The 23,107-nt window shown below is 42.2% G+C and overlaps 1 protein-coding gene and 1 long non-coding RNA gene across 7 annotated transcripts in view; both read left to right on the top strand.

The window, feature by feature from the left end:
- The window catches only part of ano3 (anoctamin 3), a 141,455-nt gene that overhangs the window by 115,187 nt on the left and 3,161 nt on the right, over window positions 1-23,107 (top strand). Inside the window, 2 exon segments of the mRNA XM_052480936.1 lie at window positions 9,895-10,047; window positions 12,098-12,245. Of these exon segments, the coding sequence (XP_052336896.1) occupies window positions 9,895-10,047; window positions 12,098-12,245 (301 nt within the window).
- On the top strand, window positions 7,903-8,847 carry LOC127912127 (uncharacterized). 6 transcript variants are annotated; one of them, XR_008080934.1, is made up of 3 exons: window positions 7,903-7,974; window positions 8,012-8,196; window positions 8,234-8,455. It is a non-coding gene; the product is annotated as an uncharacterized LOC127912127 (long non-coding RNA). The 6 variants fall into 6 exon arrangements; XR_008080935.1 differs by adding an exon at window positions 8,721-8,847 and having other exon boundaries at window positions 7,909-8,196; window positions 8,271-8,307; XR_008080938.1 differs by adding an exon at window positions 8,795-8,821 and having other exon boundaries at window positions 7,909-8,196; window positions 8,271-8,307.

Raw genomic sequence — 23,107 nt, 5'->3', positions numbered from 1 at the left:
AGTGAAGAGGCGACTCCGGGATGCTAGCCTTCTAGGCAGAGTTCCTCTGTCCAGTCTCAACGTCAGCAGTGAAGAGGCGACTCCGGGATGCTGGCCTTCTAGGCAGAGTTCCTCTGTCCAGTCTCAACGTCAACAGCAGGAAGCCTTCGAGGCAGAGTTCCTCTGTCCAGTCTCAACGTCAACAGTGCTGATGCTAGCCTTCGAGGCAGAGTTCCTCTGTCCAGTCTCAACGTCAGCAGTGAAGAGGCGACTCCGGGATGCTAGCCTTCTAGGCAGAGTTGCAAAGAAAAATCCATAACTCAGACTGGCCATTTGAAAGAAAAGATTAAGATGGGCAAAAGAACACAGACACTGGACAGAGGAACTCTGCCTAGAAGGCCAACATCCCGGAGTCGCCTCTTCACAGTTGACATTGAGGCTGGTGTTTTGTGGGTACTATTTAATGAAGCTACCAGTTGAGGACTTGTGAGGCGTCTGTTTCTCAAATCTCGAAACTCTAATGTACTTGTCCTCTTGCTCAATTGTGCACCGTGGAGAGAAGACGGAGAAAAAGAGGGCGGAGTTCGGGCCGCCTTCTAAGAAGACCAATGCTGGCACTAAGACCTCACTCAATGAGCTGTATTCCGCCATAAGCAAACAGGAAAACGCTCATCCAGAGGCGGCACTCCTAGTGGCCGGGGACATTAATGCAGGGAAACTTAAATCCATTTCACCAAATTTCTATCAGCATGTTAAATGTGCAACAAGAGGGAAAGATCTACAGACCACTTTTACTCCACACACAGAGACGTGTACAAAGCTCTCCCTCATCCTCCATTTTGGCAAATCTGATCATAATTCTATCCTCCTGTTTCCTGCTTACAAGCAAAAACTAAACAGGAAGCACCAGTGACTCGATCTATAAAAAAGTGGTCAGATGAAGCAGATGCTAAACTACAGGACTGTTTTGCTAGCACAGACTGGAATATGTTCAGGGAGTCTTCCGATGGCATTGAGGCGTACACTATTGACTCTGTATATTGCCAACTACTTTAATGATTTGGCAAGATTAGTAAACTTAGGGATGACATGCCAGCAACAAACACTGACACTACACATCCAAGTATATCTGACCAAATTATGAAAGACAAGAATTGTACTTTTGAATTCTGTAAAGTCAGTGTGGAAGAGTTACATTTTTTGTTGTTGTTGTCTGTCAACAATAACAGGCCACCGGGGTCTGACAACAATAACAGGCCACCGGGGTCTGTCAACAATAACAGGCCACCAATAACAGGTCTGTCAACAATAACAGGCCACCAATAACAGGTCTGTCAACAATAACAGGCCACCAATAACAGGTCTGTCAACAATAACAGGCCACCAATAACAGGTCTGTCAACAATAACAGGCCACCAATAACAGGTCTGACAACAATAACAGGCCACCAATAACAGGCCACCAATAACAGGTCTGACAACAATAACAGGCCACCGATAACAGGTCTGTCAACAATAACAGGCCACCAATAACAGGTCTGTCAACAATAAAGGCCAGGTCTGTCAACAATAACAGGCCACCAATAACAGGTCTGTCAACAATAACAGGTCTGTCAACAATAACAGGTCTGTCAACAATAACAGGTCCACCAATAACAGGTCCACCAATAACAGGTCCACAACAATAACAGGTCCAACGATAACAGGTCTGTCAACAATAACAGGTCTGTCAACAATAACAGGCCACCAATAACAGGTCTGTCAACAATAACAGGCCACCGGGGTCTGACAACAATAACAGGCCACCAATAACAGGTCTGTCAACAATAACAGGCCACCAATAACAGGTCTGTCAACAATAACAGGCCACCAATAACAGGTCTGTCAACAATAACAGGCCACCAATAACAGGTCTGTCAACAATAACAGGCCACCAATAACAGGTCTGTAACAGGCCACCAATAACAGGTCTGTCAACAATAACAGGCCACCAATAACAGGCTGTCCAATAACAGGCCACCGGGGTCTGACAACAATAACAGGTCTGTCAACAATAACAGGCCACCAATAACAGGCCACCAATAACAGGTCTGTCAACAATAACAGGCCACCAATAACAGGTCTGACAACAATAACAGGTCTGACAACAATAACAGGTCCAACAATAACAGGTCTGACAACAATAACAGGCCACCAATAACAGGCCACCAATAACAGGCCACAAATAACAGGTCTGTCAACAATAACAGGTCTGTCAACAATAACAGGTCTGTCAACAATAACAGGTCTGACAACAATAACAGGCCACCAATAACAGGCCACCAATAACAGGCCACAAATAACAGGTCTGTCAACAATAACAGGTCTGTCAACAATAACAGGTCTGACAACAATAACAGGTCTGTCAACAATAACAGGCCACCAATAACAGGCCACCAATAACAGGCCACAAATAACAGGCTGTCAACAATAACAGGTCTGACAACAATAACAGGCCACCAATAACAGGCCACCAATAACAGGCCACAAATAACAGGTCTGTCAACAATAACAGGCCACCAATAACAGGTCTGTCAACAATAACAGGTCTGTCAACAATAACAGGCCACCAATAACAGGTCTGTCAACAATAACAGGCCACCAATAACAGGCCACCAATAACAGGCCACCAATAACAGGTCTGTCAACAATAACAGGCCACCAATAACAGGCCACCAATAACAGGCCACCAATAACAGGTCTGTCAACAATAACAGGCCACCAATAACAGGTCTGACAACAATAACAGGCCACCAATAACAGGTCTGTCAACAATAACAGGTCTGTCAACAATAACAGGTCTGTCACAATAACAGGCCACCAATAACAGGCCACCAATAACAGGTCTGTCAACAATAACAGGCCACCAATAACAGGTCTGTCAACAATAACAGGCCACCAATAACAGGCCACCAATAACAGGCCACCAATAACAGGTCTGTCAACAATAACAGGCCACCAATAACAGGTCTGTCAACAATAACAGGTCTGTCAACAATAACAGGCCACCAATAACAGGCCACCAATAACAGGCCACCAATAACAGGCCACCAATAACAGGTCTGTCAACAATAACAGGCCACCAATAACAGGCCACCAATAACAGGCCACCAATAACAGGTCTGTCAACAATAACAGGCCACCAATAACAGGCCACCAATAACAGGCCACCAATAACAGGCCACCAATAACAGGTCTGTCAACAATAACAGGCCACCAATAACAGGCCACCAATAACAGGCCACCAATAACAGGCCACCAATAACAGGCCACCAATAACAGGCCACCAATAACAGGCCACCAATAACAGGCCACCAATAACAGGTCTGTCAACAATAACAGGCCACCGATAACAGGTCTGTCAACAATAACAGGCCACCAATAACAGGTCTGTCAACAATAACAGGCCACCAATAACAGGTCTGTCAACAATAACAGGCCACCAATAACAGGCCACCAATAACAGGCCACCAATAACAGGTCTGTCAACAATAACAGGCCACCAATAACAGGCCACCAATAACAGGCCACCAATAACAGGCCACCAATAACAGGTCTGTCAACAATAACAGGCCACCAATAACAGGCCACCAATAACAGGCCACCAATAACAGGCCACCAATAACAGGCCACCAATAACAGGCCACCAATAACAGGCCACCAATAACAGGCCACCAATAACAGGCCACCAATAACAGGCCACCAATAACAGGCCACCAATAACAGGTCTGTCAACAATAACAGGCCACCGATAACAGGTCTGTCAACAATAACAGGCCACCAATAACAGGTCTGTCAACAATAACAGGCCACCAATAACAGGTCTGTCAACAATAACAGGCCACCAATAACAGGTCTGACAACAATAACAGGCCACCAATAACAGGTCTGTCAACAATAACAGGTCTGTCAACAATAACAGGCCACCAATAACAGGCCACCAATAACAGGTCTGTCAACAATAACAGGCCACCAATAACAGGTCTGTCAACAATAACAGGCCACCAATAACAGGTCTGTCAACAATAACAGGCCACCAATAACAGGTCTGTCAACAATAACAGGCCACCAATAACAGGTCTGTCAACAATAACAGGCCACCAATAACAGGTCTGTCAACAATAACAGGCCACCAATAACAGGTCTGTCAACAATAACAGGTCTGTCAACAATAACAGGCCACCAATAACAGGTCTGTCAACAATAACAGGTCACCAATAACAGGTCTGTCAACAATAACAGGTCTGTCAACAATAACAGGTCTGTCAACAATAACAGGCCACCAATAACAGGTCTGTCAACAATAACAGGCCACCAATAACAGGTCTGTCAACAATAACAGGCCACCAATAACAGGTCTGTCAACAATAACAGGCCACCAATAACAGGTCTGTCAACAATAACAGGTCTGTCAACAATAACAGGCCACCAATAACAGGTCTGTCAACAATAACAGGTCTGTCAACAATAACAGGCCACCAATAACAGGTCTGTCAACAATAACAGGCCACCAATAACAGGTCTGTCAACAATAACAGGCCACCAATAACAGGTCTGTCAACAATAACAGGCCACCAATAACAGGTCTGTCAACAATAACAGGTCTGTCAACAATAACAGGTCTGTCAACAATAACAGGTCTGTCAACAATAACAGGCCACCAATAACAGGTCTGTCAACAATAACAGGCCACCAATAACAGGTCTGTCAACAATAACAGGCCACCGATAACAGGTCTGTCAACAATAACAGGTCTGTCAACAATAACAGGTCTGTCAACAATAACAGGTCTGTCAACAATAACAGGCCACCAATAACAGGTCTGTCAACAATAACAGGCCACCGGGGTCTGACAACTTGAATGGAAAATTACTGAGGATAATAGCGGACGATATTGCAACTCCTATTTGCCCATTTTTTCAATTTAAGTGTGTGCCCCCAGGCTTGGAGGGAAGCAAAAGTCCTTCCGCTACCTAAGAATAGTAAAGCCACCTTTACTGGCTCAAGCATTAAAATCAGTAATATTAGATTAAAAAACAGATAAAAACCACACAGTGTATCACACACACACACACACACACACACACACACACACACACACACACACACACACACACACACACACACACACACACACACACAGACACAGTGTATCACACACACACACAGTGTATCACACACACACACACACACAGTGTATCACACACACACACACACACACACACACACACACACACACACACACACACACACACACACACACACACACACACACACACACACACACACACAGTGTATCACACACACACACACACACACACACAGTGTATCACACACACACACACACACACAGTGTATCACACACACACACACACACACACACACAGTGTATCACACACACACACACACACACAGTGTATCACACACACACAACACACACAGTGTATCACACACACACACACACACACACACACACACACACACACACACACACACACACACACACACACACACACACACACAGACAGTGTATCACACACACACACACACACACACACACACACAGACACACAGACACACAGACACAGACACACACTCACACACACATACACGGATGGATTTAGTACTGTAGATATGTAGATATGTGGTAGTGATGGACTAGGGGCCTGAGGGCACACAGTGTGTTGTGTGTTGTGAAATCTGTGAATGTATTGTAATGTTGTAATGTTGCATTGTATGTTGTATACAATTGTATAAACTGCCTTAATTGTGCTGCACACCAGGAAGATTAACTGCTGCTTATGGGGATGCATAATACCGTCTTTTACAATCACTTTGGCACTAATTTCAGAACCTTGATGTCATTTTTCAAAACTCTAGACACAAAACTGACAACCAATGATCAAAATGCAAATTTTTCAATACTATAACACATTTTCCAATTGCTTGGAATCAGTACACATAAAGCTAAGATCATTTGTTCATTGAGCTAAAATCACCTGTTCAAAATGACACAACTTAACATCAAGGTATTACCATTTCAAAATGTAATTCACACATTACATCTGAGATGACTGTCTATTCATTTCATTACAATGATCTAACTATCAATTGATACAACTGATCAAAATGATAAGTAACTGTTGCATTACTCTTAATGTATAGTTTTATGGAAACTGACTAACAATATTCCATGTTGAGATCATGAAAATTTCAATGATAACGAGATCCATTGACACCAATTACCGTGGCAACATGAACCAATTGGACTTCATTATCTATGGATGTAATATTTCATCATCATTCTTTATCAGACACTGTTTCTACGGTCCCATGTACCACTTTTCCCAGACTATGTTTTCAGTTTTGACATTACTGTACACTCACCGGCCACTTTATTAGGTACACCTATCTAGTACTGGGTAGGACCACTTTTGCCTCCACAACAGCCTGAATTATTCACGGTGTTGTACGTTAAGAGATGCCCTTCTGCACACCACTGTTTTAAACAGCTGTTGAACAGCTGTTGAGCATTTGTGGCCTTTCTGTTAGCTTGAATGAGTCTGGACATTCTCCTCTGACCTCTCTCATTAACAAGGTGTTTTGCCCACAGAACTGCAGCTCACTGAATGTGTTTTTGTTTATCCCACCATTCTCTGTCAACTCTAGAGACTGTAGTGCATAAAAATCCCAGGAGGGCAGCTGTTTCTGAGATGCTGGAATCACCATGTGTGGCATCAACAATCATACCACGGTCAAAGTTGCTTAGGTTAAGCATCTTGCCCGTTCTAATGTTTGGTCGAACAACATCTAAAGCTCTCTCTATACTCTATATATTGAGTTGCAGGCAGCCACATGATTCGCTGTTAAAATGTAACCATCCTTGATGAGCTAAATCAGGCCTGTAGAGCTGATGACATGACCTATGCCATTGTGTGAGATAATGTCAGGTTCCACCATGCCCAAATGGTGCAAGCATGGTTTCAGGCCCATCTGCAATTTACCACCCTGTACTTACCCCCACACTCTCCTTTCCTTAACCCGATTGAGGAATTTTTCTCCACATGGAGGTGGAAATCAAATCAAATCAAATGTTATTTGTCACATACACATGGTTAGCAGATGTTAATGCGAGTGTAGCGAAATGCTTGTGCTTCTAGTTCCGACAATGCAGTAATAACCAACAAGTAATCTAACTAACAATTCCAAAACTACTGTCTTATACACAGTGTAAGGGGATAAAGAATATGTCCATAAAGATATATGAATGAGTGATGGTACAGAGCAGCATAGGCAAGATACAGTAGATGGTATCGAGTACAGTATATACATATGAGATGAGTATGTAAACAAAGTGGCATAGTTAAAGTGGCTAGTGATACATGTATTACATAAGGATGCAGTCGATGATATAGAGTACAATATATACGTATGCATATGAGATGAATAATGTAGGGTAAGTAACATTATATAAGGTAGCATTGTTTAAAGTGGCTAGTGATATATTTACATAATTGCCCATCAGAAAGGTATATGATAGACGCCCTCACGAACAAGCCACCCTTCTCCATTCTATGGATGACGCATGCAATGACATCACGGCAGACCAGTGTCAGGCCTGGATTCACCTGAAGATTCTTCGCAAGATGTTTGGCTAATGAGAACATCCATTGTGATGTGGATGAGAAACTGTGGCCAAATCCACAAGACAGGGTTGATGCAGATATAGAAGTAGTAATCAATCCTTTGTTTAGCTTTTTACAGTAAGCCAGGTGAGGAACACTGCAGTGATGTTTTACAGTAAGCCAGGTGAGGAACACTGCAGTGATGTTTTACAGTAAGCCAGGTGAGGAACACTGCAGTGATGTTTTACAGTAAGCCAGTTGAGGAACACTACAGTGATGTTTTACAGTAAGCCAGGTGAGGAACACTGCAGTGATGTTTTACAGTAAGCCAGGTGAGGAACACTACAGTGATGTTTTACAGTAAGCCAGGTGAGGAACACTGCAGTGATGTTTTACAGTAAGCCAGGTGAGGAACACTGCAGTGATGTTTTACAGTAAGCCAGGTGAGGAACACTGCAGTGATGTTTTACAGTAAGCCAGGTGAGGAACACTGCAGTGATGTTTTACAGTAAGCCAGGTGAGGAACACTGCAGTGATGTTTTACAGTAAGCCAGGTGAGGAACACTACAGTGATGTTTTACAGTAAGCCAGGTGAGGAACACTGCAGTGATGTTTTACAGTAAGCCAGGTGAGGTACACTGCAGTGATGTTTTACAGTAAGCCAGGTGAGGAACATGGCAGTGATGTTTTACAGTAAGCCAGGTGAGGAACACTGCAGTGATGTTTTACAGTAAGCCAGGTGAGGAACACTGCAGTGATGTTTTACAGTAAGCCAGTTGAGGAACACTGCAGTGATGTTTTACAGTAAGCCAGGTGAGGAACATACAGTAAGCAGTGATGATGTTTTACAGTAAGCCAGGTGAGGAACATGGCAGTGATGTTTTACAGTAAGCCAGGTGAGGAACACTGCAGTGATGTTTTACAGTAAGCCAGTGAGGTGAGGTACACTGCAGTGTTGTTTTACAGTAAGAACACCAGTGATGTTTTACAGTAAGCCAGGTGAACACTGCAGTGATGTTTTACAGTAAGCCAGGTGAGGTACACTGCAGTGATGTTTTGATGTTTTACAGTAAGCCAGGTGAGGAACACTGCAGTGATGTTTTACAGTAAGCCAGGTGAGGAACACCGCAGTGATGTTTTACAGTAAGCCAGGTGAGGAACACTGCAGTGATGTTTTACAGTAAGCCAGGTGAGGAACACCGCAGTTGACCTTTAACTGTTTTGTTTTTTATAGCTAATTATTTTTGCTTTGATTCAAAGAAACCTATGATGTGATTTTATTGTATTTCATCAATACATTTCTTTTTTTTCAATGATTCCACTGTGTCTGTAGTATTCTCTCTACGAGTCCTTTTACAGTGATGTATTTACGTGTAGTAGCATAATGAAACACGTATCACATATTTTCTACTACAATATTTAATGATTGTACGAACAACGACACTGAAACTATTGGTATCTTGTGTGTGGGTGATCTAAATGAATGTTCCTATGGTATTTCATGATAAATGAGTTATTTGAACCAATGATTCTGCAAGTGCAAGGTTTCTTTAAAGATATGAATGCACAATGCAATGTTTTGAACATTGGACAGCCTGTGTTACAAGTGATGACCGTTTTGAGTTTTGTCTAGAGGTTTGAAAAATGAACACACGGTTCTGAAATTAGTGCCAAAGTGATTGTTAAAAACTGTAAATACAAAATACAAATAGATGACCAATCAGCCTGTTACCAACCCTTAGTAAACTTTTGGAAAAAAATGCGTTTGACCAGATACAATGGTATTTTACAGTAAACAAAAAGACGACAGACTTTCAGCGTGCTTATAGGGAACGACCCTCAACAAGCACAGCACTTACACAAATGACTGATGATTGGCTGAGATAAAATTGGTGATAAAAAAAGATTGTGGGAGCTGTTTTGTTAGACTTCAGTGCAGATTTTGACATGCTTCTGGAAAAACGTATATGTTATGGCTTTACACCCCTTGCTATATTGTGGATAAAGAGTTACTTGTCTAACAGAACACAGAGGGTGTTCTTTAATGGAAGCCTCTCCAACAAAATCCAGGTAGAATCAGGAATCCCCCAGGACCCAGTAAATAGTAGCTGCCTTGGCAGCAGCTAATGAGGATCCATAATAAATATAAATACCAATACTGAGGTCAACCACAGGAGGTTCAAACCCACCATTATAACCATGTATTTTCTGCTTCTTCTGCTTCTACTTCCTCCTGCTCATCTTCTGCTCAGTTCTCCAGTTTGGTTTCACCACGATCTTTGTGGCTGCATTCCCATTGGCTCCTCTACTGGCTCTGCTCAACAACATCATCGAGATACGACTGGACGCCTACAAGTTTGTCACCCAGTGGAGGAGACCCATGCCTGCCAGAGCCACAGACATTGGTCAGTAATACAGCCACAGACATTGGTCAGTAATACAGCCACAGACATTGGTCAGTAATACAGCCACAGACATTGGTCAGTAATACAGCCACAGATATAGGTCAGTAATACAGCCACAGATATAGGTCAGTAATACAGACACAGATATAGGTCAGTAATACAGACACAGATATAGGTCAGTAATACAGACACAGATATAGGTCAGTAATACAGACACAGATATAGGTCAGTAATACAGACACAGATATAGGTCAGAAATACAGCCACAGATATAGGTCAGTAATACAGACACAGATACAGGTCAGAAATACAGCCACAGATATAGGTCAGCAATACAGACACAGATACAGGTCAGTAACACAGATATAGGTCAGCAATACAGACACAGCCACAGATATAGGTCAGTAATACAGACACAGATATAGGTCAGTAATACAGGCACAGATATAGGTCAGTAATAGAGACATAGATATAGATCAGTAGCCACAGATATAGGTCAGTAATACAGACACAGATATAGGTACAGACACAGTAATACAGACACAGATATAGGTCAGTAATACAGACACAGATATAGGTCAGTAATACGCAAACAGATACAGGTCAGTAATACAGACACAGATATATGTCAGTAATACAGACACAGATATAGGTCAGTAATACAGACACATATATAGGTCAGTAATACAGACACAGATACAGGTCAGTAATACAGACACAGATATAGGTCAGTAATACAGACACAGATATAGGTCAGTAATACAGACACAGATATAGGTCAGTAATACAGACACAGATATAGGTCAGTAATACAGACACAGATATAGGTCAGTAATACAGACACAGATATAGGTCAGTAATACAGACACAGATATAGGTCAGTAATACAGACACAGATATAGGTCAGTAATACAGCCACAGATATAGGTCAGTAATACAGACACAGATACAGGTCAGAAATACAGCCACAGATATAGGTCAGTAATACAGCCCCAGATATAGGTCAGTAATACAGGCACAGATATAGGTCAGTAATACAGACATAGATATAGATCAGTAGCCACAGATACAGGTCAGTAATACAGCCACAGATACAGGTCAGTAATACAGACACAGATACAGGTCAGTAATACAGACACAGATACAGGTCAGTAATACAGGCACAGGTCAGTAATACAGATATAGGTCAGTAATACAGATATAGGTCAGTAATACAGACACAGATACAGGTCAGTAACACAGATATAGGTCAGTAATACAGACACAGATATAGGTCAGTAATACAGGCACAGATATAGGTCAGTAAGACAGACACAGATATAGGTCAGTAATACAGCCACAGATATAGGTCAGTAATACAGACACAGATATATGTCAGTAATACAGACACATATATAGGTCAGTAATACAGACACAGATATAGGTCAGTAACACAGATATAGGTCAGTAATACAGGCACAGATATAGGTCAGTAATACAGACACAGATACAGGTCAGTAACACAGATATAGGTCAGTAATACAGCCACAGATATAGGTCAGTAATACAGACACAGATACAGGTCAGTAACACAGACACAGATATAGGTCAGTAATACAGACACAGATACAGGTCAGTAATACAGACACAGATACAGGTCAGTAATACAGGCACAGATATAGGTCAGTAATACAGCCCCAGATATAGGTCAGTAATACAGATATAGGTCAGTAATACAGATATAGGTCAGTAATACAGACACAGATACAGGTCAGTAATACAGACACAGATATAGGTCAGTAATACAGACACAGATACAGGTCAGTTATTTCTTCCATATGTTAAGTGTATTACACAATGCTAATCAGATGGGGAAACTGTCCTGAGGTGCAATTGGAGGCAGGGATTTTACCAAGAGCGTGTGAGACATAAAGTATCTGTTGTTAGTTGAGAATTGAACACTTCCTCCCCCCATGGTAGCTTTTAGATTACTGGTAAAGATAGCGAGAGAGAGTAGAAGTATATTGAGAGTAAAAGCATTTTGCGTAATGCGCTCCTGTGTTCCCATCAGGTATCTGGTACGGTATCCTTGAGGGGATCGGCGTGCTGGCTGTCATCACCAACGCCTTCGTCATCGCCATCACCTCCGACTACATCCCCCGCTTCGTCTACGCGTTCAGATACGGACCCTGTGTGGACAAGGAGTACCACCACGAGAAGTAGGTCCAATTTCTCCAGTCAGACTATACCTTGTGTTGTCTGTTCGTTAAAGAATGCCCTGACCATTCTACAGGGATACCTTGTGTTGTCTGTTCGTTAAAGAATGCCCTGACCATTCTACAGGGATACCTTGTGTTGTCTGTTCGTTAAAGAATGCCCTGACCATTCTACAGGGATACCTTGTGTTGTCTGTTCGTTAAAGAATGCCCTGACCATTCTACAGGGATACCTTGTGTTGTCTGTTCGTTAAAGAATGCCCTGACCATTCTACAAGGATACCTTGTGTTGTCTGTTCGTTAAAGAATGCCCTGACCATTCTACAGGGATACCTTGTGTTGTCTGTTCGTTAAAGAATGCCCTGACCATTCTACAGGGATACCTTGTGTTGTCTGTTCGTTAAAGAATGCCCTGACCATTCTACAGGGATACCTTGTGTTGTCTGTTCGTTAAAGAATGCCCTGACCATTCTACAGGGATACCTTGTGTTGTCTGTTCGTTAAAGAATGCCCTGACCATTCTACAGGGATACCTTGTGTTGTCTGTTCGTTAAAGAATGCCCTGACCATTCTACAGGGATACCTTGTGTTGTCTGTTCGTTAAAGAATGCCCTGACCATTCTACAGGGATACTTTGTGTTGCAATATTAGTTGGTTGTTGTGGCTCCGTTGGTAAAAGTCCAGTGCTTTTTTTTTATTAGAGCGAATTGGTAACAGGAAATAAATTTATTTTCATTACAGAATGAAAAAGAGATTTTTTTTTTGTGCTGATACATGTAACTTAATGTAAAATCGACATATCACAAAATGCCGAGCAACCTTGAGGGAATGTTATTTGAGTCAGAAAAGAATGGTCATGTGATAGGTAGGCTATACAAACTTTGCAGAGAGCTTATCCAACTGACAATCTCTTAGAAAATAATATAAACTATTGGAACCAAGACTTAAAAGAACTGATGTTGGCACAAGATGGAGGAAAAGTTGGAGCCTACCTAATGAAATGATAGTTATTAACTAGCTTAACCCAGTATAAACTAATGTATAGAATGTATTATACAACAGACTCAATTCAGAAATTCTACAGCACAACGGCAGAGTCATGTCTTAAGTGTAAGACTTACAATGACTCTATAATCCATGCCATCTGGGAATCCTACCTTCAAACTCAGTGCCTCTTTGCTTGACATCATGGGAAAATCAAAAGAAATCAGCCAAGACCTCAGAAAAAAAAAGTGTAGACCTCCACAAGTCTGGTTCATCATTGGGAGCAATTTCCAAACGCCTGAAGTTACCACGTTGATCTGTACAAACAATAGCACGCACGTATGAACAGCATGGGACCACGCAGCCGTCATACCACTAAGGAACGAGATGCCAAGAGATGAACGTACTTTGGTGCGAAAAGTGCAAATCTATCCCAGAACAACAGCAAAGTACCTTGCGAAGATGCTGGAGGAAACAGGGACAAAAGTATCTATATCCACAGTAAAACGAGTCCTATATCAACATAACCTGAAAGGCCGCTCAGCAAGGAAGAAGCCACTGCTCCAAAACCACCATTAAAAAGCCAGATTGCGGTTTGCAACTGCACATGGGGACAAAGATTGTACTTTTTGGAGAAATGTCCTCTGGTCTGATGAAACTAAAATAGAACTGTTTGGCCATAATGACCATCGTTATGTTTGGAGGAAAAAGGGTGAGGCTTCCAAGCAGGAGAACACCATCCCAACCGTGAAGAATGGGGGTGGCAGCATCATGTTGTGGGGGTGCTTTGCTGCAGGAGGGAAAGGTGCACTTCACAAAATAGATGGCATCAAGAGGAAGAAAAATGATGTGGATATGTTGAAGCTTGGTCGCAAATGGGTCTTCCAAATGAACAATGACCGCAAGCATACTTCCAAAGTTGTGGCAAAATGGCTTAAGGACAACCAAGTCAAGGTATTGGAGTGTCCATCACAAGGCCCTGACCTCAATCCTATAGAACATTTGTGGGCTGAATTGAAAAAGCGTGTGCGAGCAAGGAGGCCTACAAACCTGACTCAGTTACACCAGCTCTGTCAGGAGGCCTACAAACCTGACTCAGTTACACCAGCTCTGTCAGGAGGCCTACAAACCTGACACACCAGCTCTGTCAGGAGGCCTACAAACCTGACTCAGTTACACCAGCTCTATCAGGAGCCTACAAACCTGTCAGTTACACCAGATCAGGAGGCCTACAAACCTGACTCAGTTACACCAGCTCTGTCAGGAGGCCTACAAACCTGACTCAGTTACACCAGCTCTGTCAGGAGGCCTACAAACCTGACTCAGTTACACCAGCTCTGTCAGGAGGCCTACAAACCTGACTCAGTTACACCAGCTCTGTCAGGAGGCCTACAAACCTGACTCAGTTACACCAGCTCTGTCAGGAGGCCTACAAACCTGACTCAGTTACACCAGCTCTGTCAGGAGGCCTACAAACCTGACTCAGTTACACCAGCTCTGTCAGGAGGCCTACAAACCTGACTCAGTTACACCAGCTCTGTCAGGAGGCCTACAAACCTGACTCAGTTACACCAGCTCTGTCAGGAGGCCTACAAACCTGACTCAGTTACACCAGCTCTGTCAGGAGGCCTACAAACCTGACTCAGTTACACCAGCTCTGTCAGGAGGCCTACAAACCTGACTCAGTTACACCAGCTCTGTCAGGAGGCCTACAAACCTGACTCAGTTACACCAGCTCTGTCAGGAGGCCTACAAACCTGACTCAGTTATACCAGCTCTGTCAGGAGGCCTATAAACCTGACTCGGTTACACCAGCTCTGTCAGGAGGCCTACAAACCTGACTCAGTTACACCAGCTCTGTCAGGAGGCCTACAAACCTGACTCAGTTACACCAGCTCTGTCAGGAGGCCTACAAACCTGACTCAGTTACACCAGCTCTGTCAGGAGGAATGGACCAAGATTCACCCAACTTATTGTGGAACGCTTGTGGAGGCTACCTGTAACATTTGACCCAAGTTGAACAATTTAAAGGCAATGATACCAAATAATCATTAAGTGTATGTAAACTTCTGACCCACTGGGAATGTGATGAAAGAAAATAAAAACTGAAATTAATCATTCTCTCTATTATTCTGAGATTTCACATTCTTAAAATAAAGTGATGATCCTAACTGACCTAAAACAGGGTCTTTTTACTAGGATTAAATGTCAGGAATTGTGAAAAAAATGTATTTGGCTAAGGTGTATGTAAACTTCCGACATCAACTGTAAAACATGATTATAAATGAACGAACAACGATAACAAAACATTTACCACCGTGAGGTTTACAAACTAAAGAGACGTCTCTGGTCTATGATCACACCATTTCCATCTCTCATCACACAACACAATGCCGTTCCAGCTGAATCTGCTGGCTTGTTCCATGTCAGCTTTTAGATTCTCCAATTTCTCCTGCTGGTTCCTGAGAGAGTGATGGCATTAGACTTGGAAATCAACAAAAAGACACACGACACATAACAGTATTAATAATCTGATAAGCTATGCATAATTATATATGCATGTAAAAACAACGTTTGAAACCATGACAATTCCCACTCTCTCTTCACCTTGACTCTATGCCTCCAGGATACTTTTCTGCTGGATTCCACAAAAATGAAAGCCCTAAAAAGCCTCCTCATGCTTTCGCCCAGTCTTCCCCTTTCGGCCCCAGGTTCAAAGAGGTGTTCCCAAGTCAGGTCATTTTCACTTTGTTCCCCATCTCCTCCTTTGCCACATGATAGGCAAGTGTGTATCCCTAATCAACCCTACATCCTTTTGAGGTAACCCAGCACTCTATATGCTTTCACGTCAATGCTTTCAAAATGTTGTTTAGAGTAGAATTACCCCTCTATCCTCTATCATATGATGCATTAACCAATAAAGCAGCTAACCCCAACCCATCTATGATGTTTATAGGAGCTCCCAGACCCAACCCAACTATGATGTTAAAGTAGTTCCCAGACCAACCCAACTATGATGTTTATAGGAGCTCCCAGCCCCAAACCATCTGCATGTATGTCTACAGTGGAATCTAGTCTCTCTCTCGCTCCGCTTCCTGTGTCATGGTGTCTTCACTCACCCATTATGCAGCTGGACCTCACTTCACGTGAGAACTATGCCCCCCCCCACAAGGAGAGACATGACGATCTTTAACGCTGCAGGTACTGTTCGGAATAGTGTGTCTCTCAAACCAATTATTTTCCAACACCCTAACCTGGTGTCTCCTGATGTACACTCAATCTCCAGAATTCAGCCCGTGCTCTTGGTTATATCTCTGCTTCCACCTGAGGATATACACACTGTAACACATGGGTCATTTCCTGAAAAACATAGACTCTCCTCTTATGGCAAGATCGCTAATTTGTGACATTAGAGAAACCGCATCCCCTGTACTCCCATCGGTCTCCCAGTTACCAGTTACCAAGCCATATGACAGGAGTCCTCGTGAACTGATATCCCAACAATGCTACGAAAGTAACCCCTGCTACTACTAACATGGCCCATGACTATAGTCTCCTTCAATTACGGTCCCTACAGCGACTGTCGTGAGAATAACTCCTGCATGTAATCTGTCAAATGTTCGCCGGCCGTTATGAATGGGGGAAGAGATTAATGAGTTGGAAGAATATCCAACCGAACAAAACTCTGAGTCACAGGTTTCTTGAAAGTTTACCATAGTGTCTGAAACCCCTTACTATGATGTTTATAGGAGCTGTCTGAAGTGTCTGAAATGCCACCACTATCTCTTCTACTCTCACCATGATCTTAATTTATGAGCCCCCACAGATCTCCACTGCAGTCACATTCCATCCCACTTAACAGCCCTAGGTAAACATGCTGTCTCAAACACAGACCTCATTTGCACATATATCATTCCACCTAACCCATAACACACTAACTAGTAACTACTCCTAATGTACTTCCACAGTTCTCAACATACTAAAACATTCTCAACTCAGTTAGTCAATATACGTCATTCCCTCCTCTGGAACAATGAACACCCTCATGTTCCACGAAGCCTAAAAAAGAGAAACTAAGAGAACTAAGAGAAAAGAGAAACTAAGGTCCATGTTTAATAACTCCACACCACCCTGGATGCAACTATAACTGGGGAACCGTCCATTCGTTAAGTCCTATGCCCATGTTACGCTGGTCTCCATGCCCTCTCCTTTATTTACATCATTGGGTGTTATCGCAAATCACTATATGCCTTGTATGCAATTAGTTGTACCGTCTCATCCATCCATCTTTATGTATCGATGCGATTTAACATTAAAATGCCCGATGACATGGTAAAACAAAAAAACCTTCATGTTTGACCGTCATCCAGTGAGTTTCTCTAACAAACAACCTCCCCGTCGGAGGACACTTAGCGATAAGGTTTCTGGAGCCTCCCTAATCATTTCGAACAGCGCCCCCACCCCTCACCGTTCTATAGCAACTGTCTCTCCCTGTATCCAAATCATAACTAAAACATCTTAGAAGTTATCCAACCCAAATTCAGTCCTTAAGTGCTTACTTTGAGTCGAGGACTCGAATTCCAGCTTCTCAATTTAGCAGACATCATCCCGGTTAGAATGTACATTTATAAACGGAAACCTTTTATTGCCAGTCATAACTCTTCTCATTACAGCCCCCCTTTGTCCTCGTTTTCCTATCACGAGTGGCCTGATAATGAAAGATATCTCAATGCATACTTAGTCCAAATTGTTCGCAGTGTGTAGACCCCCCTGACCTTCTTCCGACACTTATCATTCTAGCGTGTCTTTTTCAGATATCGTTTACAGTTCATCTTCCCAAACGGCACATGTAACTCTTGCCTGTCCCATTTGATGGCCCTTGATAATGCCCCGATTTCAATATCCAAATAGATACATCCGTTTCTCCCACGTACACAAATCTCTCACCTGAGCCGTTCTCTCTCTCCCGCTCACTCCACACACGCTCTCACCACTCCTGCCGCCCGCACCCCGGTTTATTCCACGGACTCAGATAGAAGTGTTAAAGGGCAGATAGAAGTGCTAAAGGGCAGATAGAAGTGCTAAAGGGCAGATAGAAGTGCTAAAGGGCAGATAGAAGTGCTAAAGGGCAGATAGAAGTGCTAAAGGGCAGATAGAAGTGCTAAAGGGCAGATAGAAGTGTTAAAGGGCAGATAGAAGTGCTAAAGGGCAGATAGAAGTGTTAAAGGGCAGATAGAAGTGTTAAAGGGCAGATAGAAGTGTTAAAGGGCAGATAGAAGTGTTAAAGGGCAGATAGAAGTGTTAAAGGGCAGATAGAAGTGTTAAAGGGCAGATAGAAGTGTTAAAGGGCAGATAGAAGTGTTAAAGGGCAGATAGAAGTGTTAAAGGGCAGATAGAAGTGTTAAAGGGCAGATAGAAGTGTTAAAGGGCAGATAGAAGTGTTAAAGGGCACTGTCGCATTAACTCTTTCTTCAGCCTGTTAGGGAGGGTTTTGAGGTTCACACACACTGTTGGTGGTCAGATTATTCCTACCATGCATTAACTCTTTCTTCAGCCTGTTAGGGAGGGTTTTGAGGTTCACACACACTGTTTGTGGTGAGATTATTCCTACCATGCATTAACTCTTTCTTCAGCCTGTTAGGGAGGGTTTTGAGGTTCACACACACTGTTGGTGGTCAGATTATTCCTACCATGCATTAACTCTTTCTTCAGCCTGTTAGGGAGGGTTTTGAGGTTCACACACACTGTTTGTGGTGAAATTATTCCTACCATGCATTAAGACACGATCTGACATCACCTTCCATGATAACCTCAAAAAACACAGATCAGAACAACAGTTTAGTTCAACGAATTTCTGTGTCAGGAAATCCAGACAAGCATTGACTATATGACAAATTATTACATGAACCTTTTCTTAATAACATTAGTATAAATATACCCAAAGACCAGGACTCCTGGTCATTCAAAAACAACATGTTACATCAAAAATAAATAATAAATAAATAATAATAAATACATTTGAATTAACAATCAATTTAGAATCACAACTCTTAATAACCCCCTAAGGAAATAGTATCTCCTAAAGCAATGTAAAAATAGAACAGAAACTGGTGTTTCTCATTCATTTCATAATTAAATCCCACCTGTTTCCACCATTTCTAGTGAGATTGATCAGGTCTCACCAGAAAGTCAGGATACAGGGCATTCGGCACCATTCAAATATTTCCTCTCCCTTTTCTTTCCCTGATCTTCCGAAACCATTTAAATATCTGTAAAAAAAAAATGTCCATCCTTCTGCATACCCAATATAGAACTGAATTGAAAAGACCCAATCCCAAATAAATCCCACAGTATCAACACCACTAACGCCTATTCGTAACCGGTACTGTATAGGCCTATAAATAGATGTCTTAGCCTACTTCTTTCAGGTAAAAAATCCAATGCAGTATTAGCCTTATATTTAGCTAAATAATGATGGGTTATGTATAATAATCTCCTAATTTATAGCCTCTGTCTCTTGCGCAATACACAAGCACCTGTGCTCCGCTGGCCTCTCTCCTTAAACAACACTCCTTAACTCTTGGAGTCCCACGCAGGAACAGTTAGCTTGTTCACGCTACCACGATCCCCTAGGGCACCCCCCCTCCACGCTCAACTCAAAAGATGGCGCACAGAATGCAAAAATATTCTTAGAAATATTTAACCTCCACACATTAACAAGTCCAATAGCTCAAATGAAAGATAAACACCTTGTTCATCTAGCCAGCGTGTCAGATTTATAAAATGTTTTACGGCGAAAACATAGCACATATTTATGTCAAACCACCACCAAAGACACAGCCATTTTGTCTAACAATAGATGCAATCACAAACGCAGGATTAAAAGAAAAATAATTCACAAACCTTTTGAAAATCTTCATCAGATGACAGTAATAGGACTTATTACACAGTACATTTATGTTTTTTTCAATAATATGCCATTTATATCCATAAATCTCTGTTTACATTGACGCCATGTTCAAAAAATGCTACAAAAATGTCCGGAGAAATTATGATAACTCCGCCAGATAACGCCAGATAACAGCAATACACATCATAAACTTTGACTAAATATACTTGTTCTACATATAGTTAGAAAGATACACTGCTTCTTAATGCAATCGCTTTGTCACATTTCTTTTTCACGTTACAGAAATCGCTCACTATTCAATCATCTGAGACGGCGCTCAGACATAAGCAATATTTCTCCACTATGTTGGAGTCAACAGAAACACAAAATTACAACATAAATATTCCCTTACCTTTGATGGTCTTTGATCAGAAGTAGTGGAAGGACCTATACTTACCAAAAACAGCGTTTGGTTTCAAGTCGTGTGTCTTTCTGTTATCAAACGCGACAAATTCCGGCTGAAATGCAGCCAAAATTCGAGGGGTTGTGCATCAAAACTTCAATATTACATATTATATGTCGACTAAACTGGTCAAACTAAGTGCAGAATCAAGCTTTAGGATGTTCTAAACGTGCAAAACAATTCTCAACTCGAACAGACAAACTGACATCGTGTCCTGATTCATGGAACAAAGGGCACTCCAGGCGCAACGCGCGCAGGAGAGTGCATGTTTTTTCTCGTGACACCAAGGTTTTTGACGGCCAAAGGGTGAAGGCCCGTGGGATTTTCACAATGAAACGCCCTATTGAAAGAAGACATCTCGCCGAAGACATAGAAACTGATCCCAGATCCATAGCTGGTTGGGAAGGGTGGGGGCGATGACGTCAAAGTTGGCCCAACTTTCCTGATGAGAGAAATTGTTTGGGAGAATGGCTGCCCTGTGAGTTCTGCTATACTTACAGACATATTTCAAACGGTTTTAGAAGCTTTAGAGTGTTTTCTATCCAATAATAATTATTATATGCATATATTAGCAATTTTGGACAGATTTTTTTTCAGTTTACTATGGGCACGCACTTCCTCCAAAGGGGGCAGTATTCTGCCCTATCCCTAACAGGCTTTAGACTAGAATAGCTTGCTGGACATCATTTTTAAAATAATGTAATTTACCAATAGACTATTCGAATAGGGTTGTAAGCTCTTGTTTGCTAAATGTTAAAGAACTTGAGAGGAATGTATATCTTCCTCAACGAGGACTATCTTGAAGCTGTATTCCAGAAGAGGAAAGAACTGAGCCATGAAAGCTGCCATTGCTTACATACGCTATGACAGGCTTATTGCCCACTCTCCCTCCCAGAAGTCTGGAATAGATGAGGGAGGCAAGCCTATGGGTTCATAGCTTCAACCCTCCAGCACACGCACACACACCAATTGATTAATGGACTACTGAATGTATATTTTTATCTTCCTTTGTTTTGCTCTTGTCCATATTATGTCTATCTCTGACAAGCTACCCAGGAAAGGGCTGAAAAATAGCCCGTATTAATATATGTAGCCATAGAAATAAGGTTCATGAAATCAATAACTTGCTAACATCTGTGGCATTGTGTTGTGTGAAGAAACTGCACATTTTAGAGTGGCCTTTTATTGTCCCCAGCACAAGGTGCACCTGTGTAATTATCATGCTGTTTAATCAGCTTATTGATATGCCACACCTGTCAGGTGGATGTATTATCTTGTCAAAGGAAAAATGCTCACTAAACAGGGAGGTGAACAAATTTTTACAAAATATTTTAAAGAAATACTCTTTATGGGCGTATGGAAAATTCCAGCTCATGACACATGGAACCAACACTTTATATGTTGTAATTATATTTTTGTTCAGTGCAGATTCCCATGTGAATAATGATCTGTGAAAGGTGTATATAAATAGTAATGAGGACAGGTCCCAAACTCAAACCCTGCGGGACACCTGTATTGAGGTAACATGACACCTTCAGAAAGCACACGTTTGTGTCCTGTCTCACAGATAGTTCCCAAACCATTTGCAAGACGCCTGGTCGAGTCCCGTTTCAGACAACCTTTGAATGAGTAGGGGTTGGTCGACAGTATCAAAGGCCTTTGTCTATAAATATGGCAGCACAGGTATACCTGTGATCTAAGCAATTCAACAACTGTAGCCAGTTGAAACGGTGCTAAAACCAGACTGGTGCGCATTAAGAATATCATTTTAAGTAAAAACTTTTTTTTTTTAAAGTTTTTAGCTGAGAGTTTGTGATTCTAATATTTTTGCAAAACAAGATACAGTAGTTTCGAAATTGGGCAGTAGTTATCTAGGTCAGAAGGATCCCCACCTTTGTGAAGGGGGAGGACACGTGCCGCCTTCCTGATCTTAGGGATAGCACCAGAAGCTATTTTTCAATAAAAAATGTGGGGTCAAAAAGCTGCTGTGGATTTTTTTTTACATAACATTTTTGCAAGGCACTTAATACATCCTTGACATAAAATGGTCTGCTGCTCTCTCAATTAGCGCCTTACGGATTGTGGTTGTTGTGGATGGCTGTTCACAAATGTATATGTATTTAAACATTTTTTTTTAAGTATTTATTTTTACCCCTTTTTCTCCCCAATTTCGTAGTGTCCAATTGTTGTAGTAGCTACTATCTTGTCTCATCGCTACAACTCCCGTACGGGCTCGGGAGAGACAAAGGTTGAAAGTCAAGCGTCTTCCGATACACAACCCAACCTGCTTCTTAACACAGCACGCATCCAACCCGGAAGCCAGCCGGTGCTGTGTCAGAGGAAACGCGTGCACCTGGCAACCTTGGCTAGCGCGCACTGCACCCGGCCTACCACAGGAGTTGCTGGTGTACGATGAGACAAGGACATCCCTACCAACCCGGACTGCGCTAGGCCAATTGTGCGTCACCCAACTAACCTCCCGGTCGCGGCCGGTTATGACAGAGCCTGGGCGCGAACCCAGGGTCTCTT

Source organism: Oncorhynchus keta, chromosome 26, assembly GCF_023373465.1.
Source record: "Oncorhynchus keta strain PuntledgeMale-10-30-2019 chromosome 26, Oket_V2, whole genome shotgun sequence".
Classification (NCBI taxonomy): domain Eukaryota; kingdom Metazoa; phylum Chordata; class Actinopteri; order Salmoniformes; family Salmonidae; genus Oncorhynchus; species Oncorhynchus keta.
This window is presented reverse-complemented; position numbering and strand designations above follow the sequence as displayed.